The 22,546-nt window shown below is 57.7% G+C and overlaps 1 protein-coding gene across 2 annotated transcripts in view; it reads right to left on the bottom strand.

Annotated features, from left to right (window-relative positions):
* PGS1 (phosphatidylglycerophosphate synthase 1) overlaps window positions 1-18,280 on the bottom strand; it is a 34,837-nt gene extending 16,557 nt beyond the window's left edge. Inside the window, exons 1-7 of one of the 2 annotated variants that reach the window (XM_027052420.2) lie at window positions 18,103-18,280; window positions 9,146-9,335; window positions 6,439-6,516; window positions 4,829-4,928; window positions 3,913-4,102; window positions 3,092-3,270; window positions 679-1,200 (exon numbers count right to left, since the gene is read on the bottom strand). In XM_027052420.2, coding sequence (XP_026908221.2) covers window positions 679-1,200; window positions 3,092-3,270; window positions 3,913-4,102; window positions 4,829-4,928; window positions 6,439-6,516; window positions 9,146-9,335; window positions 18,103-18,245 — 1,402 coding nt within the window. In that variant the 5' untranslated portion in view covers window positions 18,246-18,280. The remainder of the gene's footprint in view (window positions 1-678; window positions 1,201-3,091; window positions 3,271-3,912; window positions 4,103-4,828; window positions 4,929-6,438; window positions 6,517-9,145; window positions 9,336-18,102) is intronic. The other variant, XM_027052418.2, reaches the window with a different exon arrangement.
* Between the last annotated feature and the right edge of the window lie 4,266 nt (window positions 18,281-22,546).

The raw sequence follows: 22,546 nt of genomic DNA, 5'->3' as shown, positions 1-22,546 counted from the left end.
GGACTATGACCCGTGGAGCATGGGAAGGAGTGACTACACGTGAGGCAGGTGCCCTCGAGGCATCAAGCAGCAGCGGGGACAATCCCTCTGCGGAGCACACGGTTTTAAACCCGTTTATCCCCGTCTCAGACCACATTCCTGGGATTACGGCACGTGTGGGCTGCCCCGGCAATGCACACCCATGCCTGCGGGGGACCATAACCCACATACGGTTCAGACCACGGCCCACGTGGGGGCAGCGCTGTGCGGCTAAGAACGGAAAGGACGGGGCCTCGATCTTCACAGCTATGAAAAAAAGAGGAAGATTCACACAGAGGAAAACGAACCGCAGTGGCGAGGCAAAGACCGAAAACCGGGCTGTTTAATGCCAAATAAATAACGCCTCACGAACCCTCCGTCCCCGAGGAGGGCACGGCCAACGCGGGAAAACTCCCGATGACCAGGTGAAGGCGACATCACGCACCTCTTCACCCATCTGAGAAGTTACGCGTACGCTTTCTAAAAGAGCCGCCCCAGCCACGGGAGGTTTTAGCTTCCGGGCGCAAAAAGGGAGAAACCGGCGCAACCGAAACGCGCTCAGACACGAGGCTGCGGCACGGGCGCCCCGGCGGCTGGGAGCACAGGACAGGAGGAGGGCCGAGCGCTGGCGAACGGGCGAGCCCCGCCGCCGCCGCGTACCTTTGGCGTGGAACGTCCAGCCCCTCCGCCAGTACTCCTGCAGCCGCACCCGCTCCTGCTGCCCCAGGCTGCACACCTCGCCGTAGAATTGCCGCTCAATGTGCACGTAGGCGGCTGGGATGGCACCCGCCACCCCCTTGGCCCCGAAGAAGCCGTTCACCTCCGGGGAGGCCAGCAGGATCTGGTACTCGGCCCGCGTGCCCAAGACCAGGTCCATGTAGGCCTGGGTCAGGTTGAAGTAGCCAGTGGTGAGGTAGACCTTGGCGCCTCGCTCGGCCTCCGTCAGCAGGGTCTCGGTGACAATCTCGTCAATCTGGATCTCAAAGGGCTTCATCTGGATCAGCGGGTAAATCCAGGTGTCGGGGGCCGGCCTCCGGTCACCAGCAGCTGCCGCGTCCTCCTGGGTCAAGAGGGAGTCGCCGTGGAAGGTCTGGGCGTGCAGCACTTGCTGGCGGGCCCTGGCTGAGTGGATCACATCCATAACCCTCTTGTTGGCCGCCCTGCAGTATGCGGCCCGGTCACCTGCAGGGACACAGGGAGGGAGGAAAGCAGAGGCTCTGGACTCCTGCCTGGCACGGGGACGCGGCACGAGACAGGCAAGCGCAGATGCCCCAACTGACCGTCTGGCGACACGCTCCCGCGGAGCGCAGGCAGCAGGCCGCAAGCAAGGCTCCCCCGTGGACAGAAACGTCCGAGGAGAGCCCACACAGAGCCTGCGCCAGGGGACGTAAAAGGCCTCTGTCAGTTCCACGTACTCGAAGTTCAAAAACAGACCAGACTACTTGAGGGGGACAGAGACGAGGGGAGCGGGACCTTGGGATGCGGTGCCTGGGAAGGGCCTGTGACGCACACGCTCCCGACCCGCACGCCGGGGGCTGGCGCTCGGCATGCAGGCTGCACCTGAGCGAGAGCGTTTAACAAAGGCGCGTGTGGGTGTGCGAACCACAGAGCGTGGGCACAACTGCGGGCCGAGCAAGCTCCACACGGTGGGAGCGGGGCCCTCGAGGTACAGCGTGGGGACAGACGGGCTCGGGGCCCCGCGTGTCTACACGAGACACTGGTGGCGAGCGGCCGTCTGGACACACAGGACAGACGAGAGAGGACCATAAACGCTATCGGAAGGTGAACACTAACGAGTCAGCATCCGACCTGAGCCGTCGGGGTGAGACCACAAGCCCAGCAGGAGCAGGGAGAGAATGAAGAGCAGAAGGGAAGAGAAGAGGACACGGAGTGTCAGTGCTGTGCAAAGCCGGCCCTCTGGGGAGGTGAGGCGACAGCAGGCCCCAGGCAACACTGAGCCAAGCGTCCGAGAGGAACGGACCAGGACGGCCGTCCCGGTCCTTATTTGCTCCCACGCCTGAGCGCCTTTGGGGGTGGGCTCCGGGACAAGCAGGGGTGCTCTGTGCAAACCGTGTCACGGTGACAGCAGCACCCACATGGGAGGAGGTGCCACCCACCACAGGAGGTCTCAGGCTGTCCTTCTGAGTGTCGTGAGTGTCCCCTGCGTCCCTCCGAGCCACCGTGGTCCCCAGAGCACATCTGTGCAGGCCCGGCCGCCCCCACCTGCTCCCTTTGCGTGTTGACTCATCCTTCCCAGAACGCGGGGCCCTCTTCTCTGCATATTCATGCCTGGCCTGTAAAGTCAGACCAGGGGTCAGCCGATGTTTCCTGTATGGGCCAGATAGCTGAGTATTTCAGGCTCTGTGAGCCAACGGGCAAAACTGAGGATAACACGTAGGTATTCGTATGACAAGAGAGAAAACAAATTTCCACAATTTTTTTTTTATTGATGAAAATGGAAAATACCATAGTAATAACTGAGCGTCCAGGCCGGCAGCAGGCAGGGCAGGCACCCGGCTCACAGACTAGCGCCCTGGACAGGGGCTCTTGTCCTTATATGGTCAGTGCTTACCCCTCCCCACGCTGCTGACACCGTTGCAAATTCAGCAGCAGGCCTTCCCAAAGGCCACCAGGAAGCCACAGGAATCACAGGAATGCAAATGCCCCCAGAACGCTAGCTGCCAGGGTTTGCCTGTCTCCAGGGAGCAGAGCTGAGGGCTCTCCCATTTCACTTTCCAGGCAGGAGGCCACAGGCCTCCGCGGAGCTGAGAGCCACAGAGCCTCTCGCGCCCCACTGGGGAACTGGCCCTGGGGAGGGCTGCTTCCTGTAAGCGCAGGCCAGACCCCTGGTCCCCTCCCCCAGGCACCGGCTGACGCCCGCCCTCCCGCCTTCCCTGGACCCACAGAGCAGCACCGATGGCCCGTGAGTCACCTCTGGCGGCAGGGACACAAGCAGAACGAGGCTCTGCCACCCAAGGGTCGCCAGCCCGCAGCCAGGCCGCCAGAGGCGTGCTCGCCACAGCCGGCGGCCCCGCCCGCCAGCTCAGGAGAGCAGCGGAGCCCAGGACCCTACCTTTGTAAGGATGCACCATCCCTTCCACCACCTGCACCGTGTCATCCCCCTGCAACTGCAGGGACACGTCCCCCACGGCATCCACCAGCTCTGTGAAGAAGTCTGCGATCTCGGGGCAGTCCTGCAAGAACACGTAGCGGTCCTGGCGGTTGGTGAAGTAGGAGTCGCTCAGGTTTGCGCTGCAGGGAGGAAACAAGCAGCTGAGGACTCGGGCAGGACCGCGGCGGGTCCCGGGGAACCAGCAGGGACGGGGCAGTGACAAACACGGACGAGGACCCCACGGCAGAGACCGAGTAACCAGCAGCTCCCCTGAGCGTGAGGTGACACAAAGGAGGGAGCCGCAGAGCCCCGCCCCTCAGAGTTGGCAATCAGCTGAGAGAAGAACACCACTTATAAAGCCAACTACCCCACGGGGCTCGTCACCAACGCCCGGGCTTTAGAATCAGAAGACGTGGACCCGCCATTCCGGCTTGTTCTTCCTGTGTCACTGGTCTAGTCTCCCGTGGATACAGCGAGGAGAGCACGACGAGGGTCTCTGCAGGGGTCACAGCGACAGCACACACAGGGCGCAGGGCGGGGCCCGGCAGCCACCAAGCGCTCTGCAAGCCGCGGCTCCCTCCTGACGGCCCTTGGCGGGCCTCCCGCTGCCACAGCAGACGCGCTGCCGCGGAAGACACTGACACGGTGTGACGACTAGACCAGAAACGTACGACCACGTTCTCGGAGGCTTACGAAGATGGGTCTTCCCTTCTCTGTGTTCTGCAAACCTCTGCCCTGGACGATATCAAGGGGAGGTCCTGGACGGAAGGCAGCAAACTAACCCACTCAAGATGACGTTGTTGTCAAAGAGGTACACCTTAATGTGCTGCAGGCCGATAGTCTCATTGAAGCGCTCGGGGATCAGGAGCCGGAGAAGCCCACGGAGGTTAGGCGTGTGGAAGAGGGAGACGCGAACCTGCTCTGGAAATCTCTGCAGCAGCGGGAGCAGCATCGTACGTGAGTTCTTCCTACCTAAACACGTGGGCAAGGGCGATTCACACCAGGAAAAACACCCCGCCAGCCGGGGGGAACCACCTACTGCCCGTCACAATTGGCGAGAACCCCTGGTGCCATCGCGAGCCCGAGGGGCTCAGACCGAATTCAGCTCTGGACACCACCACGTCTCAGAGCAAGACTGGAGCGGTCGGTGCAGCAGACCCCTGCCATTTGGGCACCCAGCACCCATTCACCCCACCCCACCCCCGCCCCGGGAACTGTACCCGAGTCCCTCCCAGGGGTACCACCCGCTCCACTCTCGGCGTAAAGAGGGCTCCACCCACCCTGAACCCTCACCCCAGCTCCACGGGAGGGCGCCCAGGCCCAGGCGGGGCCGGTCAGCGCGAGACAAGGACAAGATGTCACAGCCAGATGGGCCTGGGGCGGCCAAGGGCCACCGCGTGGAGCCTGAGAATAAAGCCAGCCCAAAGGAAGGAGGGCCAGCAGATGGGTCCTGGTGAACACCCAACCCCCCAAATCAACCTGCCCAGAGCAGGTCAGTCATGGGAGTCAAAAACAGTCTCTTTTTTGCCTAAGTTGTTTTCCCTTGGGCTTCCAGTCACTTGCTACGGAAGGAATGCTGATACTCTGGGCTGTCTTCAAACAGCCTTGCCTCTGCCCGGGACGGGGGAGACGAGAGCATAACTCGTGAAACAGGCTCCAAAAGAGGCAAACTCGGGGCAGGGAACGTGTCAGACCTACCTCTTGAGCCCCGTGTAAAGTCCAAGAGAATGGACACCTTGAGGTCTGAAGGAAACTTTGCTTGGAGTGACTTTTCTAGAGTGCTTTCCAGGCAATCTACCTACCAAGGAGAGAACCCAAAAGAACAAAAGTATAAGATCCAAAAAGATGATTATGTATTGAAAAAAAGGATCTACTTTCCAGGTAACACACGCCCCCTCCCCGCTGCACCCAGTCCTCTCGGAACACACACACACACACACACACACACACACACACACACACACACACACACACGTGCCCCGAGTGCTCAAGAGTCCGTACCACAGAGACCAGTAACAGTAACCAGGCGACGCCACCTGGCACCCTTCTCCAGCTAGGCCTTAAGGAAGAGAGGGCCTGTGGGTCAGAGACGCATTGCCCGAGCAGTCTGGACCTTGCCACTCTTGGAAAGGCTAAGAAAGACACCAGTGCTCGCACATTTCAACGGACAATCCCCACCGACACACGGCAAACAGTGCCTACACGCGGAGAGCACTTGGTAAATATTTGCTGAGCCGATGAATCCAACACACAACCTGCCCGCTGGCCACTCTCCATGAGCTGGACGTGACAGTCTTCTCCCAGAAGAACAAACAGGCTTCCCAAGCCTGCTGCTAAAAGCATGTCCTGAAGGCAGAGGGAGGCCTCCCTCTCAGAGCGGGAGAGGACAGAGTGCTTCTGACCCGGCGTCCCTCGTCCTCTGCCCCCCATCCCCGGCATTCTTCCCCAGCCCCTAGCTGTGCGTTTCTGGACAGCGATGAACAAGAAAACGCTGTGGGCGCCAGGCCCGTCTCACCGCGTCAGAGTGCAAGGCGTCCTGAAATGAGGATAACAGAACCCCCTCACGCGCGCTCACGTGAAGTCAGCCTACACGCCGTGCCCGCGCCCCACACCCCGCGCCGCGTGAACCAGTGGGTTCCGCTCCTTCCCATCTGGCCCACCTCACCGTGGGCGACGGCAGGTCCGGGTGGAACGAGGCTGACCACAGCCCAGGCGCCTGACCCCAGCCCGACCTGCACTCCACTCATTTGTCTGGGACAGGGTCGGAAAATCTTTTCTGTAAAGGGCCAGGGAGTAAATACTCTGGGTCTGGTGGGCCGGATGGTCCCTGTCACAACCACCCAGCTCTGCAGTCCCGGCAAGAGAGCAGCCACAGACAACACGTTTGTGAGCGAGCATGGCCGTGTTCCAACAAAGCTTTGTTTATGGACATGGGAATCTGAATTTCACACATTTTTCCTGTGTCACAGATAGCCTCCTCCTTTCCATTTTTCCCCCAATCATTCGAAAACACAAAAACCATTCTTAACCCACAGGCCATACAAAAACAGGCGGCGGGCCAGATGTGGCCCGCTGAGCCCTGGACTGGCAGACACGAGCAGCCCAGGAAGCCCTGTGCAGGGTGAGGAGGACGCGTGAGCAAGGAGGAGCTCTCCCCGCACCCCTCATTGGCCCTCCTAACACACCAGACAACCAGCAGCTGGCGGGGAGGCTTGACCCCAACTTCCCAGGGCCGTGTGGCCGGTGAGGGTGGGGGGGGAGTCAGAGCGAATCTGCTGCCGTGGGGACCACCCCACCTCAAACCTTACCAGTTCCTGTTCCAGAGGACCCGTCCCCAGGTAGAGAGACGCCATCACGACCCGTCTCTTCGCCACTTTTATCTGGCCCTGAAAGAGGAAAAACAGTTGCCGATTGTTCCCAACAGCCCACTGAGAAAACGTACAAGCCTCCAGGCTGAACTTGCTTACGCCTTACGGTGAGCTACCAAGTAAGGCCCCACGACCCTAATTTAAAATACTCCCCCCCCGAAAGTAAGGCACGGCCTAACTGTACGAGCCACGACGCAGCCATCGAAAGAACGAGGGAGGTCTGTGCTGTGACCTGACAGGGCGCCTGCAACATACCGCTGAGATGAAAGCAAGTTGCTCCCCCACCTACTGCCCCCCCCCACACACCCTGCTGACACAGGGGCTTCACGACTGCCGAGAGCGGTCCCTGCGGGCAGAGCAGGAGGGCAGCGTGGGTGCCAACCTGCATGCCCCCTCTGCACCCGCATGGTTGACTTTTATAACGAGCATGTACGAATTTCCTCTGCGATGCGGACAGCTCCCTAGGGACGAAGACAGACCAGACGGGCATTCAAAGATGATTGTGACCTCGGTCCTCTCCCTAGACCTGCTCCAGCCCGGGGAACAATGACCCCCTCTGGAGTTCGAAGCACCCTGCCCCAGAGGCGGGTGGCGAGGGCAGAAAGGTTGGCGGCATTCCAACAGTCAGGCTCCGTCAGGCTCTCGAAGGAGACAGGAGGGCCAGGCCTCTGGGGAGGCGGCAGGCCGGAAGAGAGAAGCAGGAGGCAGGGCACGTGTCTGCTTCCCCACCAAAGAGGGACGTGGCCCCCCCAGCCCCCCAGCCCGCACAGGAGGGCCGCCCTGACTCCAGGAGCAGGCAAACACACCACCAAGAAGCCTGCAGACAAGGAAAGCACGGAGAATTTTCCCAGCTCGCCACCCCCTCTGTCTCTGTTTTGTTATTTATGAAGTGCTCCCGCGGGGACCGCGGGGACGCAGACCAACAACTCGGGTACAGGCACCCCGGCTCAGGCAGCAGACCGCCTGCGGGTACCGCCGCCAGGCCCGTGGGAGCAGCCTCGGCTGTAACGAGGGCTCGGGGCCAGGCAGACGGCAGGCTGCACCCCCCAATCAGGGAACAAGGCCACTCTGTGGGCCCTGGGAAGAGCTACATCCCACTCTGCACCACCCACGGGGGCAGAACTGCCCTCGACTCCACCCAGAAGGCAGGACAGAAGGGCCTCCTCCCGGCCTGCCAGGCCAAGCCCCGGGGCCCTTCCTGTCCTCCGCGGCCCTGCCCGGGCAGGTGCACAGCCTGGGGATCGCCACACGGAGACGCAGCCAGTCATTCACCCAGAGTAGACTAGAACACGAAAGCCTCTGCAGAACCGGTTTCTTCAAGCCAAACACAGAACCAAGTAGGAGCAAAAGGCAAACGGCCTGACATCAGTTCTAGCTAAAAAGGACGCACGGGACAGAGGAGCAGTGCAGGGGAGAGGTGGGGAGAGCCTGTACACAGACAGGGAAACACGCACGCACGCAGAATGCATTCTGGAACGAGCCAGTCAGAAATTAAGCTAAGCGGCGCTCCGCAGCACAGCAGGGCCAAAGGAGAAGGGGCGAGTATTCAAGTCAACTACAGACCGTTCGGTGGAAAAGTTAATCTCTACATACATTTCCTACGACCTCCCCCCTTTCTGCCTGTCTGACCTCGTCAGACCTTAACTCTAACATCATTGCCAACTTGAACCCAGAGAGTTCATGTTAATAAAAATTGATCAGCTTCAAATGAATTATTCCGATTCGCAGCTGAACCTGGAGGACTTGGATGAGACCGGAAGACTTGGGCACTGAAGGCTCAAGCCGAGCCTGCCCGCCCCACCCCGCCCCCACAAAGGTTAGCCCCTCCCCCAGTACAGAAAAGGCACAAACTGTAGACAAAGTCACAGGAAAGAACAGGACTCATAAGGCCTAAAACCGGATGTCCAAATCTCCCATTGGTCTCTAAACACCTCCTCACCGAACAAGAGAATTCCAGCCACTTCCTACACATCGAGTGTCATCCGTGGCTCGGCCGGGTCTTCGTCTCCAGGACGTTCTGTGTCCTGAAGACGTCTGCAGGGGCCTTCGTGCCATATCTAGAGTAAGGCTCCTTTCGCCTCAGACCCCGTCGGCACGGACGCCCACACCCCCTCATGAACCTCCCTTCTGATGGAACCAAAGCGGTCAGTCTGTCCGTAAGACTCGAAATCCAGGACCCGCCCCCCACGTGCCCACACACTCTGGGCTGCTCCACCTGAGATGCGAGCCACACGGGAGCATCCGAGGACAGTGCGACTCAACCATCTGCGAGGCTGAAAACCTAACAGGGAGAAGAACCCACAGCAACAAGCAGAGTAGCCATCAGAAACTGCCGCAGCGCGGGGCGCCTGGGGGGCCTCAGGGAGTGAAGCGTCCAGCCCTTGATTTCGGCTCAGGTCATGATCCTGTGGTTTGTGAGTCAGGGCACCGCGTCAGGCTCTGTGTTAACAGTGTGGAGCCTGCTTGGGAGTCTCTCTCTCTGCTCCTCCCCCGCTCTCTCTCTCAAAATAAAAAAACTTAAAAAAAAAAAAAGAAAAGAAAGAAAGAAACTTCCAGAAGACACGTCTGCTCAGGACACCCTCCCACCCCCAAGTCCCCAAGCCTCTAGCTCAGACGTCCCTCCTTCTCTCCTGCGGACACAACTTACCTTCATGAGCTCAAAAAATTCCGCCGGGGAGGAAAGCACCCTGACGTGCGAGCTGCAGACCCCAAACTCTGGGACCAGGTTCCGGATCCACTGGAACCTGTGCACACTCTCTGGACACAGGCAGCAAGGAGGGGAGGTGACCTGGGGGACCGTTGGGGACAGCAAAGGAGCCAACAGCAGCCATGGTGACCTGGTTAAAGAGACATGCAAAGGGTCATACTTCTCAAACACTCCCTTCGAAGTCTGTCCCAGCTACCGGGGGACAGGTGGAGGTGGAGGGTTTTTGTGTTTTAACCGATTTCAGATTTTCTAGCCTAGTTCAGGTAAGCCCGAGGGCTTTTCCTTCAGCCCGTCCAAGCTGAGCAACTTGAGAAGTGCCAAGGCCTAGAGAGAAACCCCAAACTGGCAGCTGGGTCCAAACAACTCCAAATCGAGAGCGGCCGCGAGTAAACTCACGGAAGCCACCGCACGTGCTCAACACAGAGGCGCCCCGACAAACCCGCCTGCACAAAGCCACTGAAGGCCACCTGGAACGAAGGCAGGCCCGGGATGAGCGTGATCACCACAACCCAGGCCGCCAGCTGTGTGACTGCAGAGACAAACAAGGCTTTTATTTAGGGAAGGACCTAGAAAAACAAAGTCTTCTCTTTAATACTCAGCTGTGGAGAGAAGAGCTGGAGCAGGAAGAGCCTGGAGGAGGGGGGGCCATCTCGGCCGTGGCGACAATCGCCCCCCCTCGGCCCTGGGACACACCGTCCCCGGGGCTCACGCCACATAAAGCTGCGCCCCAGACAGGCTCCACTCCGCTGAGGCAGAGACAGTGGCAACCGAGGTCCTGCCCTCACACCCGCGGATCTGCAGGTCTGCCGCCCGCCCCGGCTGGCACCTCCATGGGGACAGGGAGGAAGGGGCAATACACCCGGAGCCCCACGCGAGCCCGGGCCGACTCTGAATCCCAGCAAGCAGCAGCAGGAAATCCCTGTGCTGTGCGTGACCTTCTACCGCAGCTTTGCGAGGGGCTCTGGGGAAGGGATGCTGCAACACCCCAAGGCCTGAAGAGCCACAGATTCCAGGAAGATGATTTCATTCACTTGCCTCATGATAGAGCGCTGAATCTTCCCAGGGCCTGCGAACGTCCCTACACAGGCGCCAGATGGCCCACAGCTGTGCTTCCCAGAAAGCCCGTCGGTCTGTCCCGGCCGACTCATTGCCAAGAACGCTTTAGTCAGCGGGTGGAAGGTAGCGGTTCCCTGGATCCGGGGAAGTCGGGGACTGGCCTGGGGCCCCACGGTGCAGAGGGAGGAGAGCAGCTAACCTTTCCCGCTGTCTGCGATGCGGGGGGGGGGGGGGGGGGGGGGGTGACGGCACTCGGGGCCACTGGCTCGCTAAGGTTCTCAGGTGATGAGCGGCAGCTGGCAAGCAAAAGGCCTAGAAGCGTAGACTAGCTGCTGCTGCCTCGATTTCCCAAACCGTAGGCCTTGTTCTGTAGTGCTCAAAGACAGCTTCCAGGAAAGGGAAAGACGCTCCAGTCCAATGGAAGACCACGGGATGATGGGAAAGCCTGTGGGACAATCCCTCCGAAGGCCCGAAGGGGGCCTAAAGTCTACCAGTCATTCAGTAAACATGGTCCATCCGAGGCGGAAAACCCCACAGCAGCAGCACCAGACCGACGTACCCCCAGTCTCACGGCACCTGTCATCTCTCAGACCAAAGAAAGGACCAGGGCGCCAGCTAACACCCCGGGCCACACCCCCCATCTGGGCCCAGAGACTGCAATCAGCTTCCCAAAAGGGAGATGCGGAAACACATCCTCGGCACACGGCAACCCCGGAGGGGGCCAGCGCGGGCCCGGGGCCTCCATCCCGGTCATCGTGTGAGCACCCCCTGGCCCGTGAGGGGCGCAGGGGAAGAGCTGCCCGGCCCCGGACTCCCACGAGCCCAGCGGCCTCACAAGCTGACACGCCTGAGATCCTCCAAGAAGGACACAAGACACAGGTGCTGCCATTAATTAAAGGTCAAAACATACAGCACATGGGCTTCGAGTGACCAAAAAGGGGAGCTCTCGGCGCCTGAGTCCCCGGAGGCCTTACAACACCTGCCTTCAGACGGGCTCCCTGAGGGCTGCCCCAGGAGAGGGGAGGGGCGAGCAAACCTAAGGAGTGGGAACTGGCAAAAGCCACCGCGAGCGGGAAAACTGGTCTCCGCGGCCAGTCCCCATGACACACATGCCAAGGGGTCCAGCGTCGGCCCCGTCCTGCCCGGGAGAGGCCCAGGGCAGGCTCGGGCGGGCCAGGCTCAGGGCCCGGGGCTGCCTTGGGCAGGTCTCGTCCCTGCCAGGCAGCTTTCCCCGGGAATGTTCCACCAGGGCCTCCGTCCAAGATCTGTTGAGGGCTTTTTTATGTTGGCTTCCTGTTTAATCTGTGTACTGACAGGTTTATTTTTGCTAGAGAGGAGAAGGAGCTGAGAGGTGGCAGGGGCCCGGCGGGGGAGACCCCGCCCTCAAGTGGCAATTTCGCACACCCAAAGTGGAAGGCACTTTGGAAAGGAGCAAAGCCTTCTACAAAGGGCCCCACAGCGCCGACACAGGCGTGGGGAGACCACGTGTGGCCAGGTGACGATCTAACTCGAAACGAAGGGCCCCGGCCAGGGCAGGCACAGCCAAGCCAGAGTCCACTTGGGGGCCCACGCTGTTCCCTCACCTCGGCCAGAAGCCCGTGGGGGGGCTGGTTCCCGCTTTCCACAGCCTAACTCCTGGGAATCTTCCCAGAAAAGGTTCCTTCCAGTGCCAGCAGCAACCCCACTGCACAGTAACCCCAGTCTCCAGGGGCGACCACCTGTGCGGGCAAGTCCCCGCACCCCAGGGAGGTTTACTAAGAAACCGCACGTCCCAGGTCAGGAACCGAAGCCCCGAGAGATCTGAGGAGCTGTGGTTACTTTACCAAAAAAGCACAGCCATGTCAGTCACACACACACACAATTTCCACACCGAGACCTGGACGCCCCTGAATCATCTCTCTGGTACCACCTAGCCCCGGTTTCTAGTTACGAAGAGAGGAAGTGGGGAGAGGGGGTTGGGGACCCGATCACAGCTTCTGCTGACGACCCGGCCTCCCAAGGCAAGCCCCTTTACTCGGAATACCATGGAAGTTTGGAGAACAGGGCTAGGGCAAGCGGGTGCCAGAGGCAACAACAAACCTAGCGCACTGACACCCCCCTCCCCCCCAGCCCACGATTCTAAAAGTGGAACAAAGCAGCACGCCCTCCGAAGGGCAGGCTCCGGCCACCGCGGGATGGCAGGCCCGCAAAGGTTCAGCCCCGAGGCTTAAGGCTTCGTGCAGAGAATCTGCAGAGTCCCGCACTGGGGAGTCGGCTGGGTGTTAGGGCTCAGGACCCCTGACCTGGGGCCCTTCCTCCCCCTGGGTGAGGGGGGCGAGGGGAAGGCTTCAGGGTGACTCCAGGAGGGCACAGTAAGTATGAAGGGAGGGGAGCCGTGGGGGGGGGGGCCGGGGAGCGAAGTCTCTTCCCACCATCTCTAAGAGGAACCCACATCTGAACCGCCTTGACCGAGGAGGCTCTTTTCCCTGAGTCCCCAGACCGGCGGCCGCCACTAAGTGAAAACAGTGGAAGCCCACCTGGCCCAAGGGGTGATCCTAGGTGGGACAGAGCGGCCCACCATCCGGCGAGGCACCGGGAGGCGGGGGGACTGGAGTTCGTGACAGTCAGCCGCTCGGAAACGGCAGAAGAGCCACGGAGACACAACTAGACACCGCTCCTGACCCCGGGGGCCTCAGGGGAAAGAGGAGGTGTTTCTCCTTCTCGTGGGGAGACAGGAGCTCTTCATTTCACCAAACATCCTGGAGCTGCAGGTGCTCCATGGAAAAACACTGGCACGCCTTGCATTTTCCCTCCGTCTGGATGCGCGACAGGGTGCCTGGAGGTCCAACCCCGCTCCCCCGTGGCAGCGGCGAGAGGCCAACAAAGGCAGGCAAACACCAGAGAATTACACCCCAGTCTACACTTCCCATGTCCCCTCCACAGCCTCTCCGCCTCGGAGGACAGGGGTCTGCTTCCCAGGGGCTGCGGAAGGTCACCCGCCCCAGCGGGAACCAAACAAGTGGGCCGCCCTCTCAGGGGTCTTCTCAAAGGGGGGCATCCTGGGCTCTGAACAAAGAAAACAGCGATGCTACAGGACTGTCCTCAGACACTAACCACAAATCCTCCACGGACAGCACAGGAGCCCTACCCCCTGTCCCGTCCCGCACTCGGGGTACTAACTAAGTGGCCCCCACCGTGGGCTCGGCCATGCTCCGAAGGTCCGTGGGCTCTTCTGGAACTGTAAGATAAGATTCGTGGTACAAGCTCTGTGGCTTGGATCCCATCCAAATCTGTACAAAATGACGAAAAAATGAAGTTTTTAAGAGAAACCAAGCTCGGTGGACTGCAATATTTTCAGAAACTACTTTTTAAGAAAAACCCACCCTCCCCCCAGTCATGCACGCTGAAACGTCAAAAAGTGAGCTAATGAGAAAAGAGCAACAGTCATAGCACTTCCTGAGAAAAGCTCTCAAGAAACTACACGAAGGCACCGTACTTCCTGCGTCCCCGGCGGCAGGCGGCCCTTCCTGACTAGCGCAAGACCCGAGCCCGAGAAAGGGAAGTGAGTGGGAATTCCCGCAGGTTACAAAAGACCAACGGCCCTCTGCACTCCCACCACAAGTCCGGCGTGAGAGGCTGCGGCTGCCAGCACTTGGCTACGTGCTGACCAGCTAGAGGACTGTCCTCTGGACTTGCCCAAAAGGAAGTCGCTCACATCCAGGGGCCAGAAATCCCACAGAACCCACAACACGGTGTGGTCGGTCGGAGAGAGCACCAGACACAGCGCAAGTGCCTGTCGAGAACCAATCACACGTTCAACTAATCCAAAGGCTCGGACGGGCCTGACTTCCCAGCAGCCTCGAAAAGAACTCGTTTACGTGAATCAGATCACATGTTCACAAGTGGACGCTCTATCCAAACGCTTTAATCCAGGCTCCCTGCTAACTCTCTAGGGGCACACAGCTGACTGACCCAGCCTAATGCACGTCCCCAGCCGCAGTGTGCTGGGGGACAGTCACGGTTAACGTGAACTCAACAAAGCTACAATTTAAAAGTCTGTCCGCTAATTCCCTGCAGGATCAAGTTTGAATTATTTGGGGGAAATTACGCTCTAAGTATCCCCCTCCCACCCATTCTATTACTGTAAATAAACCAAGAGCAGGCTCTACTAAACCCTAACAAGTAAGGAGCATTACAAAGTTTAAAGAAAAAGTGATTTCTGGAAATCTGGTGGTCCCTCAGAGTAGAAGATACTAACAAGCTGAACCGGAGGGTGCTGACCTGCCGTTACAACGGAAGACAATCTAACTGAAAGGACAGCCTTCTGGGGGGCGCCTGGGCGGCTCAGTCGGTTGGGCATGCAACTTCAGCTCAGGTCATGATCTCACGGTTCGTGGGTTCGAGCCCCAGGCTGGGCTCTGTGCTGACAGCTCTGAGCCTGGAGCCTGCTTCGGACTCTGTGTCTCCCTCTCTCTCTCTCTCTCTGACCCTCCCTCGCCTGGTGCTCTGTCTCTGTCTCTCTCTCAAAAATAAATGTTAAAAAAAATTAAGGAAGGAAGAAAAAGAAAGAGAGAAAGAAAAGAAAAAGAACAAACGAACAGCCTTCTGGGTCTCTGTTTCCCTCTAACTCACGTTTGGAGCCCCCTCACCACTCCTCATACTCACACCTACCCACACACCTAGAAGAGAGAAAACAGGACTTGAGTCTCAAAAATAAAGCCCTTTCTGCACATATAGCTCAAACTGAAAATCATTTGTTTGGTGTTTTTTTAGAGAAGGAGGCCACAAAGAAAATATTTCCTCACATGGCAGGCAAGCTCGAGATTAGGAACCGGCGCCCCCCTGACACCTTTCCCACTGAGGTTCATCTACTCCAAATAACAAGTCGATTCTGTGTAGCCTGATGACTCCAAACTATCTGGTGTCGGCTGCCCCTCCTGAGCTCCGGATCTGTCAGAACACCTCCACCTGGACGTGCCTGGATACTAGTGAACCTGCCCCGAGGTCACCTTATCATCACCCCCAAACCCAGTCCCCTTTCTTACCCCCTGTTTTGGTGAAGCGTGCCTCCATTCACGCAGCCACCCAAGTCAAACACGCGACCTACCCCCCAGGCACGCCCCCTACGCCTCCCCCACCAGAGCGGATTCTACCTTCCACTCCCCACCACCTCAGGCCCAGACCACTCTGAAAGGAAACTATAAGAAATCTCAGAGCTTGCCTCCCTGGGTCTCAGCCCAGAGGATGTTTGTTCCTAGCTCCTCTCTCCACCTCCCTTCCCTACTCAGCGCCCCCAGTCAGCTCCTGGAAATGACTTGAGAACTGCCTTCCGCCTCTGCTGCTACCATCAGCAGCCCACATCATTCAGGATCCTTCCCTGAACACCACCAGCTCCCCCTTCTCTCCCTAGCCTGCTCCTATACTCCAAAACGCAGCTCTGAGATCACAGCCACCAGGAAGCCTTCTGTGACCTCCTGGTGTGCCTCTTAGGTGCAGCCGTGACCTTCTACCTTACTCTACTATTTCTTCTGTTATGGGTCTGAGCATCTTGAAGGTGGGGCTATGTCTTTACCTGTCTTCCTAGGCACCTACGCACAGCAGAGCAGTGCTCTACACCTGCATGCTGAATAAACGAATGAACCCAACAGTCCAAAGCAATAATGAGTCAGATGCCTGCTCAAGAGAAAAACAGTATTTCTAGATCACTAATTGGAAGTAATTTTAAGTACCATTCTCTGTCACTATGGCTGTCTCTGTAACTAACAAGGAAACCGCTGCAAGGAAAGAACCCTCCTTTCCCCCCCACCCCCCGCCCCAAGTGTTAGCCACGAGGATTCACCAGGCACTCCAACAGTTGAGTCAGACTGGCAGAGCTAAAATCTGAAAAAGTCTAAGCTCATGACTACACAGAACTATTATCAATGAATCAACGACCAGAGTTACAAGAAACCACATCATTCGGGGAATGAGGCGTTGCGAGGTACAACCGTATGATTGGAGGAGAAACGAAAGTCAGCAGCCAATAGAGGATGAGTGGCCACACAAGACCAGAGAAACCCCAACACCAAGGCCACAAAGAGTCCGGGAAAATCTGCAAACCCGTAAAGCAGTAAGGCAAGAAGAAAAAAAAAGGGTCAGAAAGCTACAGTGTTGTCACAACACTGGTCGCAGCACTTATCGGCAGTCAGTCCTAGTAGCATTTTCCCCTAAGGATTATAAAACACAAATTTCAGACACTTGTGTTTCTTTGGCTTGAGTTTCTGGTTTAACTGTTGACCCAGAGATACAACTCCCTCTCTCCGCTTAATCAAAAAGAAATACGGTGCCACACCTCCTGCCTCCATTTACAAAAAGGACTTTGGGAAGTCAGTTTAGACTCTCCCCACTGCCACACTCTCCACCCCGCCCCCCCCCCCCCCGCCACACACACACACACAAATCACTCAAGAGAAATGTCTTTTTCAAAAGAATTTGTTAATAGTCAATTCCAATGCTAAACAGGAATTAACAATGAAGCGTTCTTCCTAGAGTTTAAACATATACAGGGAAATTACAAAACTGCCTGAACACCTCATCTTTGAGGAGAGCACATTTCTTGAAACTTTAAACCAAATTTCCCAGTGGTTTGATGCCGAGATGTGGAAGTCATCTGACTTCACTACCCACTGCAATGGCCAGGTCTTGGCCAAACACCAAGTACAGAAAACGCTGAGGCCACCTCTGCCCTGCCCCCGCCGGTTTCACTGATATGAAACTTAAAGCCATTCTGATCAGCAGGCTTCTAAGGGCTCAATATAGCCCCGATGCTATCACCTAAAAGTTACCCTGAATCAAACTCGATTTTTTACTGAAAATCATCCACCGTAACCCAGGATGAAGCAGGCTGCTTCCCATACCTAGAAACAGCACGCATGACTGGACCACAGATCTGTGCACGGAAAGTCAGGAGGTCTCATCCTCACCCAAGCAGCACAGACAAAATCTAAGACAACGCAAACCCTACTAAGGCATTTACGTCTAAGATCTTTTTCTTTTTTTTTTTTTTTTTTTCTTTTAAAGGACCAAAGGGGGCGCCTGGGTGGCTCAGTGGGTTGAGCCTACTGACTTCGGCTCAGGTCATGATCTTGTGGTTCGCGAGTCTGAGCCCCACGTCGGGCTCTGTGTGGACAGCTCAGAGCCTGGAGCCTGTTTCGGATTCTGTGTCTCCCTCTCTCTCTGCCCCTCCCCGGCTCATGCTCTGTCTCTCTCTCTCTGTCAAAAATAAATAAACATTAAAAAAAAAAAATTTAAAGGATCAAGGGTAAGACTTGAGTGTCTCTGATAAGAAAACCATTTGCACACAAGAAATCTTTTTTTTTTTTCTTTTTACATTAGCACTAACAGCAGGCCTCTTGGGTCAGCATGTTCTAGGCAAATGTTGACTCTGAAAGCCCACTGCCTGAACAAACCGCTTCAAAGCCTCCCTCGCCATTTACATAAGTCACTTCAGTACTTTTCCAGAACACGGGCCCTTTGAAAAGTGTGAAGGGGGGGGGGGGTCGAGTGGTTCCTCCTCCCTGGCCTTAGAGTCACTGACTCAGGATTGCTTCACAGCCCTCTCGGGCAGGATGTGAGAAGCGCTGAACGAACACAATCCCGGCTGAGCTGATTCACTCCGGCCGAGCCACCCCGCGGCCAGGACCACGTAAGGAAAAGACCCCCTCCGCACCCAAGCGGCGTCTCTCGCCACCAGACCCCGCCACGCCAGCCGCCGGGGCCCGGGGCGCCCGAGCTCGGCCCCCCGCGTGAGCGCGCACTCCCGGCGCGGAGGGAGGCAGGGCTGCGGCCGCGACCCCGCCACGGCCGGCCCGGCCGCCTCTCACCTCCTGCGCCGGCGGTCCCGGTTCCTGCCCAGGCGGTCGGACAGGCGCCCCAGGAGCGCGGCCAGCCCGGGGCGGCCGGGCAGCAGGCCCAGCAGTCGCCTCCAGAGCACCGGCCCCGCCGCCGCCGCTGCCGCCGCCGCCATGGAGACTCGGCGCTTCCGCTTCCGGCGCGCAAGAACTTTATTGACAGCGGCGCTCGCGGACAAGTGGCGGCGGGGGCGGGGCGGGCGCAGGTGTGCAGGCGGGGCGCAGGCGCAGACGCCGCGGGAGCGTCCCGCGCGCCCGAGTCGCCTGGCCTCGCGGAGTCCCGGCCGTGCCCGACGCCGGGGCTCCCGAGCAGGTGCAGCGGGCAGGCCCGGGGAACGTGCGGCTCTCGGAGCCGAGGACCGCGTCCGTGGAACCGGGAGCGCCTTCTCTAGCCGATCTTCGAAAAGAAGATGTGGCAATGTCCTGAGGGGCAGGGGAGATGGCTCTGACCCGAAACATGGGGTTCCTCGGCCGACCCACGTGGACTGGGACTCGGGAACCGGAAGAGCCGTAGGAGGTGGCCACATCGTCCTTGTCCCGGGGTGGGGGTGTTGTGGACACACGGCATGCAAAACATTCCGAACTCCGCTTCCACCCAGGTATCCCACAGAAGTCAGTTACGCGTTCCCTGCAAGAATGTTCGTCTCAGCATTGTGCATGATACCAAAACTGTGGAAGCAATCAACAGTGGGAGAGTTGGTGAAATAAATAATGGGGCATCGCTGCGTGGGAAGACCGCGCGCGGCCATGAAGAATTACGTCCTAGAAGAATCTTGAGTGACACACGTGGAAAATCCAGATTTTAGTAGTATAGAGCTTATCTCGTTGGGAAAATTAAAAATTGGGAGACAGCATCGTGTGCAGACAGACTGAAAGTAAATACACAAAACCGCTAACATTGTTTACGTGGGGCTATTCAAGAGTTTCCAACTTGTTTACGACCAACGAGCGTTTCAGATTGTTTCAAGCTTTCCTTTACGTTTAGAGAGCTTTACAAATACAAGGTGGACTCTGATTCACCTCTTCCGAGTTAGAAGTGGTGAATCATCAAATTTCCTAATTTCCAGTAACTAGGATGAGACCATCCATTGCCTGATTCCACTTTTGCACGGGGCCTAGAACAAGGGGTAGTTGTAGGGTCAAGTGGCTGAATGCCTGCACCATGATGTTTAATGGTGACCACAGGAGCATTCTACCCATCCAGAAGAGAGCTGGCAGCTTCTTTTTGCATGTGGCGGTGGTGCTTTGCCGGGTGAGGTATTGAGTGAGACAGACAACCATAGTACTGTCCCGTTGGCAATTTCCCATCTAAAATAAACTGTAGTTAATACGGTCGTATTACAGCATGGTAAGTTACACCAGTAAGTATTTACGTATAAACAGCAGGCAATGACCAGTGCCTTCTGAAGCCACCCACCTAGAGCCTCTGTCCTTCATGGCTAGTTTGAAACTGTCAGAGCTGCTACCAGAATGAGGCAACCATGACTTTGCCCTAGGACGTGCACATTTAGAAGTTGCAAAAATTTTAAATAATGGTTTTCAGGGATTGAGCAATTTTCTTTAATGGTTGCATTTACACGATGACAAGACAAACACTTTCCACCAGGAGAGATGTCGGCTGGTTAGCGAGCACAGGTAAAGGAGATAAGTCACTCTCAGGTGACACAGGTGGCCCAGAGAAGAGGCCTGGGAGTACCCCAAGCTGCTTGGAGGGCCAGCGGGCTAGGCTGCGGCAGGGCTCTCCACTCACACCTTGATGACCCTGGGCCAGAAGGCATGTGCCCTCTGAGACCCCTGATGGCTCGAAAGCCCATCTGCTGAGGCCCCCCTCACCCTCCTGCCCTCACCCACTGCTTTCTGGCCAGTCGCACCGGCTCCTTCCCGAACAGGAGGTGCCAGGGTTACAATGACAAGAGCTGATGAGACCGATGACAGATATCAGGTCTTCCCAAACGGAAAAGGAAACGCATTCACTGGAAGGAGAGTTGACGTCAGGGAGGGGTGGGCTGCGGCCCCTGATAGCCAGGCTGCTGTCCCGGGCAGGAAACATCAGGAAATCCTGAGCCAAGGGCCCATGCCTCACTGTCTGTGATTCACACACGAACCGAAAATCAGGCCAACGCAAGCGGAAGGCCCCTCCTCCCCAGACTGCTTCGGGCGCAAGGGTCTCTTTCAGCCACAGGGCACTTAGCAAATTCCAGAAGGAGGAAGAGGTGGTCCAGCCCACCTCCCTCTGGCGAGGAGAAACTCTCCCGTTGGTTTGTTGGGTTTGTCCCGTAGGCGGGGGCTATCAGCTGCTTCTGAGGAGTGCACGCTTGGTTCCCGGGGAATGGAGCTTAGGTGCTGGGGGGATGAAGCCAGCTGGGGACCACTGCATTCTTTCATTCCGTCGTGCCCTGCCTCACCGGCCCGTCTCTTCTCAATCCCTCAACACCCTCCCTCCCCCCACCCCACCCCCGCGCTGCCACCTCAGGATCTTTGCTTAGCTGTTCTGTCCACTCATGAGCACGTCCTCCCAGCTCCTCTCATCCCCCCCCCTTCCAAACTGAGACCTGACTCCAGCCCTCCGGGCTTCTGTTCCCCCAGAGCCGGGGTCGGCCAACGTTTCCCTCAAGGGCCCAGTCGCGACTACTTTACCCTCTTGGAGCCGGGTGGCCTCACGGGCAACTGCCCAACCGGGTACAAAAGCAGCCGCAACCAATACGAACCCGTGCAGCCGTATTTCCAATAAAACTTTATTTACAAAAACAGTCTGCCGGCCTGTGTGCCACGGTCTGCCAACTTCTGCTTCAGATCAGGTCTTTTCCCATGGCCGTAGCCGAGGTACCAGGCATTGAGGCCTCCCAGGCCTGCGTGGCCCTAAAAGTGCTTGAGATGAGGTCTTTCTAGCACCAGGGGCCTCAGGTGGCCGGGGTGGGGGGGGGGAGGGGGCTGCGGACGAGGCCCAGAGGAGCTGAAGGTTGTGAAAAACAAATCTGCCAAGCACTGAAGCTGAAAACAGCAACCTACGGGGGGGGGGGGGGGGGGGGGCGCGGGGAGCCGGTCAAGGTTCTTGTACTTATCATTTAAACTTTTCGGCGTCGAAAAATCTTGTCATCGGCGAAACAAAACCCCACCTGTCCCTCGACGTGATCCATGCCTCCCTGCCGCAGAGAGGCCCAGGATAATCTGGCATTTCATCAACAAGAAGCCCGGGCCCAAATTTCTGGACATGCCTCCTGGGCAGAGCGTGCCGGTTTGTTTCTCTGTGTCGCTGGTAAGAGATAAATGCAGCTCTCGGTTTCAGGGGAATCTCAGCCTCTTGTGGTGTGGCAGGCAGCCAGCGCCACCCCAGCAAGGACCTGCCGGCCTCCTCCCGATGTAGCAGCCCAGCGCGTGGGGAAACACTGCGGCCCGTGGCCAGTTCTGTCCCAGGGAATCCCTGGCTCTCTGGGTCCTGCTTGGGGAGCCGAGGCGAGCTGCTGGGGGCTCCTTGGCAGAAGCCCGTCCTGACACGGCCGTGCCCTGCTTTTCTCCCCACCTGGCCCCCACGGTTAATTGAAGCAAGAGGCTAAGCGTGCCCTGGGCCTCGCTCGAGAACCCCAGCTCAGGATGAGTCTTGCCTAAGATGAGGCCACATCCACCGAGCAGGTGGGACTCCCAGGACCAGGCTGGATTTATTTCCAGTCTCTTGGAGTTTAGGGAAGAGACTCAAAGAATGTCGTCCTTCTTGCCCTTTAGCCTAGAAAGGGGAGGTGGGAAGACGGAGGCCAGGTGGGGTTGCTGCCTCAGTGCCTGGGGCTCCTGGCGGGGAGGGGAGGGAGGAGGAGAGGCCCGTCCTGGGGGTGGGCCTATGCTGAGCTGGAGAGCCCATGTCCCATCTAAGGGGCCAGTGGAGACCTGCCAAGTGTAGACCCTCTGCTGCCAGATGACCCATTTTTTCCAAAGAAAGCCCCAAAGTCAGATGTGAATGTGAGATTTCCAGATTTTTAAATGTCGTCTCAAACATATATATATATATATATATATATATATATATATATATATGTTTTTAATTCCCTGAAGTCTACCCAGTGCCTCTACGGGTCATGCTCAGCCCGTAGTTCACTACCCCACTCACATCTTCCGGTCTGCGAAACAATGTCCCAAGCACCACGGGAGAACAAGGTAAGAGTCGAAGACGGTAAAAGACCACAGTTCATCTGTTTGTAACGTTTGAATGTCGAACCCTGGGACTGTATTGCCTGTTTGTGAAACACATTTTGAGTCTCAAAGTTCCAAAAATCAGAGAATGTGTCTGACCCACCTCTCAGGGGTTGAAGGGGAAACAACATTCTCATCTTACCAGTTTGTAGCTGCCTCAGGTTGAGCCTGAAAGCAGGGATCGAAGGCCAAGGCCGTTAGGTTAGTAGGTGGGAGGGAGAGAGAGGCAGAGTGA

Source organism: Acinonyx jubatus, chromosome E1 (assembly GCF_027475565.1).
Source record: "Acinonyx jubatus isolate Ajub_Pintada_27869175 chromosome E1, VMU_Ajub_asm_v1.0, whole genome shotgun sequence".
In the NCBI taxonomy this organism is placed as follows: domain Eukaryota; kingdom Metazoa; phylum Chordata; class Mammalia; order Carnivora; family Felidae; genus Acinonyx; species Acinonyx jubatus.
Note: the sequence above shows the minus strand (reverse complement) of the source record. Positions and strands in the feature narration are given on the sequence as shown.